This window comes from Triticum aestivum, chromosome 3B (genome assembly GCF_018294505.1).
Source record: "Triticum aestivum cultivar Chinese Spring chromosome 3B, IWGSC CS RefSeq v2.1, whole genome shotgun sequence".
Taxonomy (NCBI): Eukaryota; Viridiplantae; Streptophyta; class Magnoliopsida; order Poales; family Poaceae; genus Triticum; species Triticum aestivum.
The window spans coordinates 174,249,259-174,264,023 of record NC_057801.1 but is presented as its reverse complement, the minus strand read 5'-3'; the positions used below and the strand labels follow the sequence as shown (position 1 = coordinate 174,264,023).

General features: G+C 52.3%; 1 protein-coding gene across 1 annotated transcript; it reads right to left on the bottom strand.

Annotated features, from left to right (window-relative positions):
* Positions 1-10,512: 10,512 nt before the first annotated feature.
* On the bottom strand, positions 10,513-13,957 carry LOC123069225 (RING-H2 finger protein ATL74). Its single transcript, XM_044492023.1, has 2 exons — positions 11,129-13,957; positions 10,513-10,880 (listed from the first exon to the last, which is right to left on the bottom strand). The coding sequence occupies exons 1-2, from the start codon at positions 11,788-11,790 to the stop codon at positions 10,826-10,828; spliced, it is 717 nt and encodes a 238-aa protein (XP_044347958.1). The 5' UTR covers positions 11,791-13,957; the 3' UTR covers positions 10,513-10,825.
* Positions 13,958-14,765: the final 808 nt, after the last annotated feature.

Below are 14,765 nucleotides of genomic sequence, written 5' to 3'. Positions count from 1 at the left end.
GCCCCGACCCACATCTCCACGACACTCGACCCGAAATAGGAAGAAGCGCTCATCCAGTTCCTCCGTGAGAACTGGGACATTTTTGCATGGAAGCCAGCTGACATGCCAGGTGTTCCCAGGGGACTGGCTGAGCATCGCCTTAGAGTCGACTCATCAGCAAAACCAGTCAAAGAGCATCTTCGGCGGTCCGCCGTCCAGAAGAGAAAGGCTATTGGTGAGGAAGTGGCTCGACTATTGGCGGCAGGATTTATCCGAGAGATATACCACTCCGAGTGGCTCGCTAATGTTGTCATGGTTCCTAAGAAGGACAAATCGCTCCGAATGTGCATTGATTTCAAGCACATCAATCGGGCCTGCCCGAAAGATCATTTTCCTCTCCCTCGCATTGATCAAATTGTTGACTCGACCGCGGGATGCGAGAGATTGTCTTTTCTAGACGCCTATTCCGGGTACCATCAGATCCGTCTGTACGGACCCGATGAGATAAAAACAGCTTTCATCACTCCATTCGGGTGCTTCTGCTATATCACCATGCCATTCGGTCTCAAGAATGCCGGAGCCACATTTATGCGAATGATTCAGAAGTGTTTACTCACTCAAATCAGTCGGAATGTGGAAGCGTATATGGATGATATCGTGGTCAAGTCACGAAAAGGTTCCGACCTGCTCACTGACCTCGCCGAAACATTTGCCAACCTCAGAAGGTATGATATCAAGCTCAATTCATCAAAGTGCACATTCGGAGTTCCTGGTGGCAAGTTACTTGGTTTTCTCGTTTCCGAACGAGGGATCGACGCTAATCCAGAGAAGATCGGCACCATTCTCCGAATGAAACGCCCTGTGCGAGTGCACGATGTCCAGAAGCTTACTGGATGCTTGGCCGCATTAAGTCGATTCATCTCACGACTCGGTGAAAAGGCGTTGCCCCTTTACCGACTGATGAAGAAGGCAGACAAGTTCGAGTGGACTCCAGAAGCTGATGCAGCGTTTGCCGAGCTAAAAGCTCTGCTCTCCACCCAGCCGGTGCTTGCTGCTCCAATCAGTAAAGAGCCTCTGTTGCTTTATATCGCAGCCACAGGACAAGTCGTCAGTACAGTACTTACGGTCGAGCGGGAAGAGGAAGGGAAAGCCTTCAAAGTTCAGCGCCCAGTATACTATCTATCTGAAGTTTTAACTCCATCCAAGCAGAGATACCCTCATTATCAGAAGCTTGTGTATGGGATATACATGACCACGAAGAAGGTTGCTCACTATTTCTCTGATCATTCCATCACAGTCGTCAGCGATGCTCCACTTTCAGAGATTCTGCACAACAGAGATGCAACTGGTCGAGTGGCGAAATGGGCGATTGAACTTCTTCCCCTTGATATCAAGTTTGAGGCAAAGAAAGCCATTAAGTCCCAGGCAATAGCGGATTTCCTCGCCGAGTGGATTGAACAACAGTAGCCGACTGAAGTTCACTCGGAACATTGGACCATGTTTTTTGATGGCTCTAAGATGCTGAATGGTTCCGGTGCTGGGGTGGTCTTGGTTTCCCCCAGAGGGGATAAGCTCAGATATGTGCTCCAGATTCACTTTGATTCCTCCAACAACGAGGCAGAGTACGAGGCCCTTCTGTATGGGTTGCGCATGGCCATTTCACTCGGCGTCCGTCGCCTTATGGTTTATGGCGACTCAGATCTAGTGGTCAACCAAGTGATGAAGGAGTGGGACGTAAGAAGCCCAGCCATGACTGGATACTGCAATGCGGTGAGGAAGCTGGAAAAGAAGTTTGAGGGGTTAGAGCTCCATCACATACCCCGACTGAAAAATCAAGCAGCGGACGATCTGGCAAAGATAGGTTCTAAGAGGGAAGCCATTTCGAGTGGTGTGTTCTTGGAGCATATACACACTCCGTCAGTCAAAGAAGATCCTTTCACCGAAGAAGCTCCACAGCCCAAGAGTGCCACAGATCCGATTGAGGTTGAGGTCCCAGCAGTGGTCGACTTGGTCATGGAGGTCTTAGTGGTCATTCCCGACTGGACAGTTCCATATATCGCGTATATCCTGAGAAAAGAGCTCCCAGAGGATGAGGAAGAGGCTCGACAGATCGTCCGTCGATCCAAAGCCTTTACCGTAATCAAAGGACAGTTATACAGAGAAAGCGCGACTGGAGTTGGTCAGAAGTGCATAACGCCAGATGAAGGTCGAATCATCCTTGATGATATCCACTCAGGGACCTGTGGTCATCATGCGTCCTCTCGGACCATCGTGGCCAAAGCATACCGAGCCGGATTTTACTGGCCAAAGGCGAATGAGATGGCAAAGGAAATAGTGGACAAGTGTGAAGGATGTCAGTTTTACTCAAATATGTCACACAAGCCTGCGTCAGCTCTGAAGACCATTCCACTCGTCTGGCCTTTCACAGTATGGGGGTTGGACATGGTCGGTCCCTTGAGAACAGGACGAATTGGTTTCACACATGTACTGGTGGCAGTCGACAAGTTCACCAAGTGGACTGAAGCTAAGCCAATCAAGAACCTTGACGCCGGTACTGCTGTTAGCTTCATCAGGGAATTGATATTCAAATATGGAGTCCCGCACAGCATCATTACAGATAATGGGTCGAACTTTGACTCAGAGGAATTCAGGGATTTCTGCAACTCTCAAGGCACACGAGTCGACTACGCTTCGGTCGCCCATCCGCAGTCGAATGGGCAAGCAGAGCGAGCCAATGGCCTGATCCTCAAAGGGCTGAAACCCCGACTAATGCGTGATCTCAAGCATGCGGCTGGAGCATGGGTCGACGAACTCCCCTCGGTGCTTTGGGGACTGCGGACCACGCCTAATCAGTCGACCGGAAGAACTCCATTCTTCTTGGTCTACGGAGCTGAAGCAGTCTTGCCAAGTGACCTTCTCCACAATGCTCCTCGAGTTGAACTCTACAATGAAGCAGAAGCTGAACAAGCGCGGCAGGACGCAGTCGACCTTTTAGAGGAAGAAAGGGAGATGGCTCTGATTCGATCGACTATCTACCAACAAGATTTGCATCGCTTCCACGCCAGAAATGTGAGAGGTCGAGCCTTCCAGGAAGGAGATCTGGTTCTCCCAGTGGATCAGCAGAAACAACACAAGCTTGCTCCTTCTTGGGAAGGACCCTTCATCGTCACCAAGGTTCTCCACAACGGGGCATACCGTCTCTACAATGTCAAGCACAATATCGACGAGCCCCGAGCTTGGAACGCGGAACTACTCCGTCCATTCTACGCTTAAAAGTTTTCACTCGGATGAGTTGTAATAAAATACTTCTGTAGTTCATGGACTACAAAATAATAGTGTCATAATTTCTCCATAATTTTTGTCACCTTTTATTTGTCCAATAAAATTTTCCCCTCAGTGGGTGACTTAGCCGCGAATCCGTTTCGCCTAAGTTTGTAAAAATCCTTACCGAGTGGTGAGCCAGCCTCCCACTCGGGGGCTTAGCTGCGAATCCGTTTCGCCTAAGTTCAAATAAAATCCTACCGAGTGGTGAGCTAGACTCCCACTCGGAGGCTTAGCTGCAGTCCAAGTACTCGTCTAAGTTCAAATAAAATCCTACCGAGTGGTGAGCCAGACTCCCATTCGGAGGCTTAGCTGCAGTCCAAGTACTCGCCTAAGTTCAAATAAAATCCTACCGAGTGGTGAGTCAGACTCCCACTCGGAGGCTTAGCTGCAGTCCAAGTACTCGCCTAAGTTCAAATAAAATCCTACCGAGTGGTGAGCCAGACTCCCACTCGGAGGCTTAGCTGCAGTCTAAACACTCGCCTAAGAACAAATATAACGTGCGCTTGCAAGGAGGACGAGGTGCAGGTCGACTGCGACCCTCTCCTCTGAGCTACGCCACAAATACAACGTGCGCTCGCAAGGAGGACGAGGTGCAGGTCGACTGCGACCCTCTCCTCTGAGCTATGCCACAAATACAACGTGCGCTCGCAAGGAGGGCGAGGTACAGGTCGACTGCAACCCTCTCCTCTGAGCTTCGCCATAAGTACAATGTGCGGCCGTAAGCAGGACGAGGCGCAGGTCGACTGCGACCCTCTCCTCTGAGCTATGCCATAAGTACACTGTGCGGTCGTAAGGAGGACGAGGTGCAGGTCGACTGCAATCCTCTCCTCTGAGCTACGCCACAAGTACAACGTGAAAATCCTACCGAGTGAAGAGCAGACCTCTCACTCGGGGGCTTAGCTGCAGCCCCGTGCTCGCCTAAGGTATAAAAATCCTACCGAGTGAAGAGCAGACCTCTCACTCGGGGGCTTAGCTGCAGCCCCGTGCTCACCTAAGGTATAAAAATCCTACCGAGTGAAGAGCAAACCTCTCACTCGGGGGCTTAGCTGCAGCCCCGTGCTCGCCTAAGATATAAAAATCCTACCGAGTGAAGAGCAAACCTCTCAGTCGGAGGCTTAGCTGCAGCCCAGTGCTCGCCTAAGGTATAAAAATCCTACCGAGTGAAGAGCAAACCTCTCACTCGGGAGCTTAGCCGCAGCCCCGTGCTCGCCTAAGTGAATTAAGGAATAAGTCGACTGCAATAAGCGTCTTGCTTTAATCCTGCAAAAGACAATTCAGGACAAAAAGCAAGCATATTCAAACATCAAATTCAAGTTCAGATCGATACCTAAAGGAACCGAAAGTGCCCAGGCGCTAAGCCCGTTAAGGTTTATCGGTTACAAAATCACTCGGCATACCGAGGCAAATTTAAAGGGTCGAACTCAAAGAAGTTTTTTACCCCTCCTGTGGAGGGCTGGAAGGCGCAACAAACTCATCAAGGTCAATTCCGTCAGCAATCCGAGTGGCGGCAGCGATGAAGGTCTCCATGAAGGACCTGAAGTCGTGCTTCTTGGTGTTGGCCACCCGAAGAGCCGCCAACTTATCTTCTCGCGCATCTTTGCAGTGGACTCGGGCCAGACACAGAGCAACATCTGCACAACACCTCGCAGAGGACTTTTTCCACTCCTGCACTCGACCAGGAACTGTGTTTAGTCGAGCCATCAGCGACTCGAGGTCATTCTGGAGTGTCTCCCTAGGCCAGAGCATGGTGTCGATGCGAGAAGTGGCGACCTTCAGCCTTGCAAGATAGTCGACAACAGCGGCAACGCGGGACTCAAGGCGGAACACATTCATGGCTGCTTCATCGGTCACTGGAGAGTTGACGGGGTCCAAGTTCGGCTCCAGTCGACTAGTTTCCTCTTCAAAGTTTTGGCAGAATTCTGCAAGGACAATCACCAAGTCAAGGCAATGGTCGAATGGAAAGATCACTGTTGAAAATGACGGTCGAGCGTAAAGGATTACCTTCGAGCATAAGGAACAGCTTCTTGGCAAGACCACTCAGGAAGGCCTCCAGATCATTTCTCTTCCCAGTCAATTGACTGACTTTGTCGGTCAAGGCAGCTTTGTTAGTTTTCAGTCGACTGACTTCCTTGTTGGCAATCCCAAGAGCAGCTTTCAGATTAATATTTTCTTCTTCGAGCTTGGTGACTGAAGCTAACTTCTCATCAGCAAGCTTGATCTTCTCAGATAGCTCAAGGTCTTTTTTTCTTCTGGGCCTCCTTCACCTTGCCTGCAAGTTATAGCAAGGTCAGATTTTGAAACAAATGAAGGGAAAAAGGAGTCGTCGAGGTCTCACCGAACATACCTTTGGTCTCCTCCTTCGCCTTCGTCAGATTCTCCTGAACCAGCTTCAGATCCAGCTCGAGCTGAATGTGCTTGTGCTCCAGCTTGGTATAACGAGCCGCAAGGTCACAGGATTTCTGCGAAGAACCAATCGACAAAATATCAAGGATAATTCACTTCCGAGTGGATAAGAGAAAATCATGCGTTTCTAAGACTACAGCCGAATACAAACATTCGACCGTAGTCTCGGGGACTACACCCAGTGGGTGCACTCAGCGTGCCCCCACTAGTTCTATTAAAGACAGAGTCGACCAGTTGACCCCAAAAAAAAAACAAGACGTGTTCTTTAGACTGTAATCGACCGCAAGCAGTCAACCACAGTCTCGGGGACTACACCCAGTGGGTGCACTCAGCGTGCCCCCACCGGTTTGGGAAATCCATTTGCCTCAGTCGGATGACGGAAAGACTGAACTTATAAAGCCTAAGGCCGACTGCCAGCAGTCGACCTTAGCCTTGGGGACTACACCCAGCGGGTGCATTCAGCGTGCCCCCGCTAACACGGAGTTTCAATCGACACACCCAGTGGGTGATTGTTATGGATTCCGGAAAGAAAAGCTTTTTGATAGCATATCCTAACAGAACAGGCAGTCCGACTGACCTGAACATTGCTTTGAAGGGCAGAACTGGCGTCGTAAGCTGCCTGGCTCGCATCCCGGATGGCCTTCACCTGCTCCATCATGATCCCCGCTTGGCGTATCGCTTCCTTAGCAGCACTGGCTTGGTCCTCTGGGACGTGGTGCGTCGTGAAGAGAGAAGGTTGTGCGGCACTCGACGAAGCAGGATAAGCACTCGTCAACGGCACCGCGAAAGACACGGTGTGTCGAGTGGTGTTCTCCTCCTCCGCGACCAGAGTCTCGGGCGCTGTCACATCCGGGGCCACCCTGTCGGCAGATGCTTTCCTGCTCCTCCTGTGCTTCAGTGGTTCCTCATCGTCATCATCATCAGGAAGAGTGATAACGACATTGGATGGAGCTACAGAAAAGAATCAGAATTAGAGATCATGAGTCAATTGACTAAAAACGGAATTAAGAGTACAGTACCAGGGTTTGAGGTTGCTACGTCCTCCATCTCATGGTCATCAGCCCTGGCTGAGGTCTCAGAAGTAGCAGCACTGCAATTCCAAAGAATCAGTCGACTAACTCAAGTGCCAAACAGAGATAAAGCTCGCACAAAACAAGAAGACTTAAGCAGCATGTTTACCATGATATGGTGGGGATGGACACCTTCATCTTTGGTAGGAGCTTGGTCGGCTTTGACGGGGCCACCTTGGACTGCTTCGGCGCCTTTTTAGTCGGCACCGGAGAGGTGGTCCGAGGGCGTTTGGTCGACTGCGCGACAGTCGCAACCCCCTTGCCCCGTTCAGTCACAGGGTCATGGGCAAGCTTCGACCACCTTTTCGAGCGCGGTGGTGCGACCTCCTCCTCCTCTTCTTCTTCGTCCTCCTCGTCGTCGTCATCATCGTCGTCATCGTCAGCGGCATCCGAGTCCCACTCCTCCTGGCTCTCGCCCCCGCTCGCCTCTCCCTCTTCAGTCGGAGCCTGTGCTCCATTGGGCATCGAGTACAGCTCGGTGAGGGCCTGATAGACATCAAGACAAAGATCAATCGACCGATTTGCGGAGAAAACAGAAATAAATATGACAAGAATACAATGGGAAGTGGAGCAGACATACCTTGTCTGGAACACTGCGGTGGTCGAGTGGAGGAATCCTTCTAGCTCCACGAGGGTTATCCTTGTTCCCAGTGACAGCGGCCATCCACCTTTCCAGAGTGGCATCGTCGACTGCTTCTGGATTGATCCGAGTCTCATCTTCAGTCCCGCGGTACAACCACATGCAATGGCTCCGGAACTGAAGAGGCTGGATACGTCGCCTAAGAAAAACCTCCAGGAGATCCATACCCGTCACTCCCTCCCGAACCAACTGAACTACGTGCTCCATCAGCATCTTCACGTCGGCTTTCTCCTCTGGTATCACCTTCAGAGAGGAGGGCTTGTTGACTCGGTCCATGGTAAACTGAGGGAGTCCACTCGACTGCCCGGCGTCGGTTCATTCTGGCAATAGAACCAGGTCGACTGCCAGCCTCTGACTGACTCGGGAAACGACATGGTTGGGAAGGTGCTCTTGTTCCTCATCTGGATCCCCAGACCTCCACACATCTGGACAACTTTGGTTTTATCGTCGCCTGGGCTCGCCTTCTTCACGGTCTGAGAACGACACGTGAATATGTGCTTGAACAAGCCCCAGTGCGGTCGGCAACCCAGAAAATTCTCACACATGGACACAAACGCGGCAAGATAGGCGATAGAATTCGGGGTGAAGTGGTGGAGTTGCGCTCCAAAGAAGTTCAAGAAACCACGGAAGAAAACACTCGGTGGCAAAGAAAATCCGCGGTCGACGTGGGTAGCCAGAAGCACGCACTATCCCTCTTCCGGCTGGGGCTGCCACTCCTTCCCCGGAAGCCTTGCGGCTCCGTGGGGGATCAGACCGTCGTTGGCCATGTCGAGGAGATCCGTCTCCGTGATGGTCGACCGGATCCAATCTCCCTGGACCCAGCCGTTCGGCAGACGAGATCTAGACGAAGACCCGCCGCGACTGGTGGATCTCCCCTTTGCCTTCTCCGTCGCCGACGCCTTCTTCGCGCGTTCCAGCGCCACCGTCTTCTCCTTGACCATGGCTGCCGGCGAGATGCGCGAGGAGAGGTTGTGCGGAGGCGAGAGCGAACGCGTTGGGCGGAGATGAGGAGAGCAGAGAGGGAATGCAGAGGCACTGTTCAAAAACCCTCGTCGGGCGCATTTATAAGATCCCTTCCGAGTGGATGACAGGTGGGCCCGGTCGATCTAATCACATCCCGAAACAGTCGCGCGGACGCGATACGTGGCAAAAAAGGCGGCGCGAGAATCGAGGCGTCTATGCCCTATCTTATCCGAGCGCCGCGGTCCGCCCCGCTTCGCGCGCTTCCCCAAATTTCATATCCCGCAGAATCCGCGAACGGCAGATCGGTCTGTCAGATGCAGGATTTCCTGCGATCCGTCACTCGGAAATTGTCAAAGTCCAAAAGATCACTCGACGAAAGAAAAGAATGGATCGAGTCGACTAAAGAAAAGTTGCTAAGCTATCGACAAAGAAGTTATTGGTCCAAGACAGCGCAGGACCAGCACACAAAAGCCAGTCAGAAACAACGTCAACTCCTTCCTCACTCAAGCCTCAATCCATTCGGGGGCTAATGATGGAGTCATATACCTAGGGTAGGGTCATAGACCTGATCTAGATACCCTACCCAAGGACACCCTTAGAAGAGATCACCTTCCAGTCGACCTACGAGGAACCCACTCGACTGACTTGAAGGACTCGACCATGAAGGCTCACTCGACCACCAGAAGGTCAAGAAGCATTCTGTACTGCAACGGTCTGTAATTAAGTAGACTTTATGATAGTTAAGATACTTTATGTGGGGCGTTACCAGTAACGCCCCACACTTAATGTACTTTAAACCCTTCATTACGTGGGCTGGCAGGGGTCCTGGCGCACTCTATATAAGCCACCCCCCTCCACAGGCAGAAGGGTTCGCACCCCAGTAATCCATACTCATATAATCCACTCGACTGCCTCCGGGCTCCGAGACGTAGGGCTTTTACTTCCTCCGAGAAGGGCCTGAACTCGTGCATCTCTTGTGTTTACAACCTCTCCATAGCTAGGACCTTGCCTCTCCATACGTACCCCCCACTCTACTGTCAGACTAAGAACCACGACACCCGGCTCCTGGCGGGCAGCCGGATCCTCCCTCGAGGCCCGTGCGCCATTAACCAGATGAGACACGGTGAGGCTACAGTGATCTCCCACCAGGCGGCGGGACTATAGCCATGCCCTCCCCCGACCAAGCATGCGTCATTAACATTACGGCTACAGTGACCAGCCAGCAACCAGACCCGCCAGCAGCGAAGGCGGCCTGTCGGCTCCGTACCAGACCAGTCGGTGGGGCCCACCAGGCGGCGGACCCCAGCAGCCGGCGGAGAAGCCGGCGACCAAAGACACTGACAGCCGGGCCCTACACCCGGCCAGATTACCATTGTACCCCTGGGGGATAGGCCTATATAAACCCCCCCCCCCCCCCCGGGGCACCCATGGAAAGGGTTCCCAACCTGTTAGAACTAGACTCATACGTAGAGGGAGAAGAGAGCAAGCCTTGCCTCCTTCTGCCTCTAGCATACAGCTCGAGGAGCACCATTGTACTCACTAGTGCCTTAGTGATCATGCGGAGACCCTGCTGAACAGGACTAGGGGTGTTATCTCCTAGGAGAGCCCCGAACCTGGGTAAAGTGCGTCGGCGTTCGTGTCTACGCCTCATCCCGCTTCCAGGCACCGGCGACGTTCTACTCGCTCCCACCATGATAAGCCATCCTTTGGCATATGTCGCACCCAACCCCCGACAAATATGGTACACCTCATTAGCGCCCACACCATTTGCCTTGAAGAACAACAGGCTGTCATCTGCGAATAAGAGGTGGCTTACCGGTGACGCCGTAGGGGCAACCTGTAGTCCACTCAAGTTGGATGACTCACTTCTTGATTTTAAAGGCATGAAAGGCCCTATGCTGTTGGCAAGAACATGTATGGAGACATCGGGTCCCCTTGTCTGATTCCTCGTGAAGGTTTAAAATGTTGTATTTTCTTCCCATTGAACAACACAGAAAAGCCGACTGTGGTTACCAGGCTCATAACAATATCCACCCATCTGGTGTTGAAGCCTAGTTTTAGCATTATAGCTTTAAGATATGCCCACTCCACTCTGTCGTAAGCCTTCATCATGTCAAGCTTTAGAGCACAAGATTGATGTTTCTTGGCCTTATTCCTCTTCATAAAGTGCAAATACTCATAAGCTGTGATGATGTTGTCTGTAATCAGCCTGCCTAGCACAAAGGCTGACTGCTCCTCTGAGATAATATCAGGTAGTACTATCTTTAATCTGTTAGCGATCACCTTCGAAGCAATCTTATACAAAACATTACATAGACTGATCGGATGGAATTGAAACAGTAGCGTGGTTTTTTTTACCTTTGGAATGAGAACCAAGATAGTATTATTAAAAGATGAGTGGCTGTGCCGACCAGCGTGCCCGGCCTTCAGGCCAAACACAACCCATTTAGCTCGTGTTGAGCTCCGTTGAGCTGGCACGGTCCAGATGGTCACCTTTGCACCTGTTCCATAATGTAAGACCTTTTTTTAACACTGTGACGTTTTATAAAGATGGAGTAGCAGATAATTAGATGGATGGCCAGAGCAAAGAATCACGGTTTGAGGGGGAATAATCACAGTTTTAATTACATCCTGAGCCTAACCTATAAAAGCGTGCTCGGGAGTACTACATATGTCACACTGTACACTTGTTTCCGGTTCCCCTCGAGGCTGGATTATAGCTACGTAAAGGTAGATGCCGATTAACTACCTGCCGCCGATTCCCCGCACGTCTCTCTGGGTATCCGTGAAGCCACCTTGTACGGTCACTATCGAGGTTCCTCCTGCACCAAGCAACGTCGGTTGCGGCGGCTCCGTGCCCGACGACGACTGCGCAGCCGCCTCCGCCTTGCCGCTCCGCTGGCCCTGGGACAGCTCCGCCTCTGCCCGGCAGAGAGGGCACGTCGTCCTGGTGCGCAGCCACACGTCGACGCACTCCACGTGGAATACGTGCCCGCAGTTCGGCAGCTGCCTCACCGTGTCCCCGTCCGCGAGCTCCGACAGGCACACGGCGCAGTCAGCGCCAGCGGCGCTGGTGGAGCCGACCTCCTTCCGATACACGGTGACCGGCAGCGCGGAGAGCGCGGACGCGTCCAGCCCGTGCCGTCGGCTGCCGATCCTTCCGAACGAGTTGATGGACCGGAGGATGCCAGCGGCGAGGCCGCCGCTGCCGCGGCCTCCGCCTCGGCCAGACCGACACACCAACACGTAGAGCAAGACGCGCATGACGACGATGACGACGGTGAGCCCAAAGAGGACGAAGACGACGGTGAGCGCGACGCGCCCAGTGAAGCTGTAGTTCAGCTCCCGCTCGTATGGATCCCCGGCGCCTTCCGGCATGGCCGGCGCGCCAGCCATGGTGCTCCCTGACATGGCACTGATCGACAAGCTTACTAGGACTCCCCTACTAAAAAAGAGACGGAGCGGAAGAAAGAGAAGAAGGCAATGTCAGGTTTAGCAGCACTCGACTGCCATGTGTGTTCTCTCACAGCTTAATTAGCTTGGGCAAGACACTGCTCGGGTCAACGAGTGGTGTCAATGTCACGTACAATAGGATTGCGAGGCTGACATGTGGGGTGACGAGAACAATTGCAAATCACACGCAAATATTGCCCATTGGGCGAGAGGTCTGGGAGATGTGGATTTGATCAGCGCGGTTTGAATACGGTTACCTTAGCTTTCGGTCCACACAAGACTTTTCTGTCGTGTAAATTTGTATTTGTAATAGGAAGTGTAGAGGCGAAGGCAAGACGAAAATTCGAGGAACTGAGCAACCAAGATGAAAACGTTGACCTTGCAAACCAGCGAACATAAAATTATTGAAGACCCGTCGGAGTTGAGCATGGAAATTTCTTCAAATCAAACAGACACCGAACGGTGCGGCGAAACGACTGCCGGAACTGTGCAAGGAGGTTTCGACGGATGGATGTTTATAAGGTGGTAGAGAATATTTGTCAAGGTAAAATGTAGTATTGAATTGTGTATTTTTTTTCACGAATACGCAAAGCTTGTGTATCATTGCATTGATAGAAGAAGTTAGAATACCATGCAAAAAAAATAGAAGTTAGAATGAGTACAGGAGATGTTACAACACATGACACGGACGCAAGGGCGTGGACATGGTGCCCGGAGCAAAGAGGAGAGATATAAGATACTTGACACAAACAAAGAAGAACACAACTAAACTCTCCAACCAGAGAAGCAAACCAAACAACAACGAGCCGACCAAAACTCCGTAGCTGGTACCAAGGACGCCACGAACAACCAAGACAACGCCTTCATAAAGGAGAACGACACCGAGACGCCGTCGTTGTCAGATTCGGAGATCCAGAGATGCTCGAAGAGGGTCGCAGAACGGCCATGGCAACGCCTCCAGGCAGGAAATGGCACCCGCGGGTGTCGCCGCTGCCAGCATAAAATGCAAGGTTTCGCCCTGGGCAATTCCAAACGAACCCAAGCCGTTGGAACACGAGTCGAAGAGGAGGTCGTCGGGCATTGGCCGGAGCTGCGACTGTGGGGAGGGGAGCCACACGCGACGCCAAAGGAGGCGTCGTGCGCAAGAACTCCGGGGGAGGGCGGGGATGCGTGACTGCGTGGAATGTGAGGCGGCGGGGATGAGATGATCACCGTAGCCCCGGGCAAGTCAAGATCTGGAAGAAGCAAAGATCAGGCCGCCGGGACCGGAGCAGCAGGGGCGCCGACGAGTCTAGGGAGCTGGAAGGGGGCGCAGCTCCCGGAGCATGACTGAGATGAAGATGCACCTGGATGGATGGCCAACCAAGGAACTGCAGGGTGGGGGAGGTGCGGATATGCCGAGGAGCCAGTGAGCCAAGGGGCCGAAAAGAGCACATCTCCCGTGGTTTGCCGGTTCCAAAGTCGCTTCGGCCGGCCATGGACGCGGGAAGGGGACGCGGGTCCATGGCCGCCGGGCCGAAGCCGCCCCTGCGGTGTCGGAGTGGTCTCACGCGCAGCCAAATACCCAACCTGCGAGCTACAAAAGGCAGTCACCGTTGGGCACAACCTCAACCAGCAGCCTCCATGGTTGCCTCCCGAAGAGGCAGACCTGAAGCTCGAGCAGAGGGGGTGGAGGATGGGGGGGCGGATGTAGCCGCAGCTAGCAGGGCCCAGCGGCGGTCGGCCGACCGAGGCACCGCAGGTAGCCGGAGAAGACGCCCAAATCGCGTTGGGACGGACAGGGAGCCACCGTGGGGGACTGCGGCCGGGGCAGACCACCCGCACCACCAGCAAGCAGGGGAAGCCAGGGGAAGCCACCGTCGGTGGAGGCCGCCACCGCTGTCGGCCCAGATCTGGCGCAGGAGGGGGCGGAGGGCGGGAGAACGAAGGACGGCCCCGTCGCCGCCATCCTAGGGCCGGCCGGCCCTCCGGCGGCGGCAACGCGGGTGCGGGCGGAGGGTGGGTGCCGGGTTGCCAGCAGCTAGGTGTCCCCCGAGTCGCCCGGCTCAGGCGACACGGAGGTCGGGGTGGGTGAGGTCGCGTTAATGTCTGTTAGAGATATACTAGCAAATATGTCCGTGCGTTGCAACGAAAGAAAAAATCTAAAATATTTGTTGCTGCAGACGATAATGAATCACCATTTATGTGATTATCAGACTCCAAAACACTAAATCAAGAATATTAAGATGTAGAAATAACTTTGAGATAATTGGCGACCGAGATGATGGCAATATGTAACCATTTATTTGTTTATCCAATTAAAAAACACTCATTTCGGAAAATACTGCTAATCTTAAATGTGGGTTATCAAAATCCTCAACAATGGTCTATTCAATGTTATGACCTTTTTTTATAACAAGAACAAAATAAAAGTTAGACCAATCATATCCAGATTGTCTGCAACCGAAGTGCACCTACCTAACTTACAAAATCATCATTGGAGAATAAATTTTTCAAAGTGGTCTTGTAGTCTAAAAATGCTAGGTACAGAAATGGTATTGACGTCTTAAAATGGTCTTAGTTCTGCATGTTCTTATCATACAACGTACATGCATTAACCACAAAGAAGCATCATCATCAGAGAATAATTTTTTCAAAGTGATCTAGTAGTCTAAAATGAATTTCTTTTTCTCTTGTATACTTAATACAGCTCAATAGCTGCGTTTCTTTTGATTGGTTGTCCTTTCATCTGGGTTATATTTTTCCCAGCAGATCTACCGAAGCCTCATTTGGTTTGGTCATGCTTGCTTCGTTTTTCGTTTTCTCTTGGATAAGGGTAAATAGACTCATATCTCCGCCTTATCGGTTAGAGCAACTCCAACGCGCCGACCTAGACGGACGATGATTTTATCTGCTTTTTATCCGTTTGGGTCGGTGCGGCGGACACCCATGTC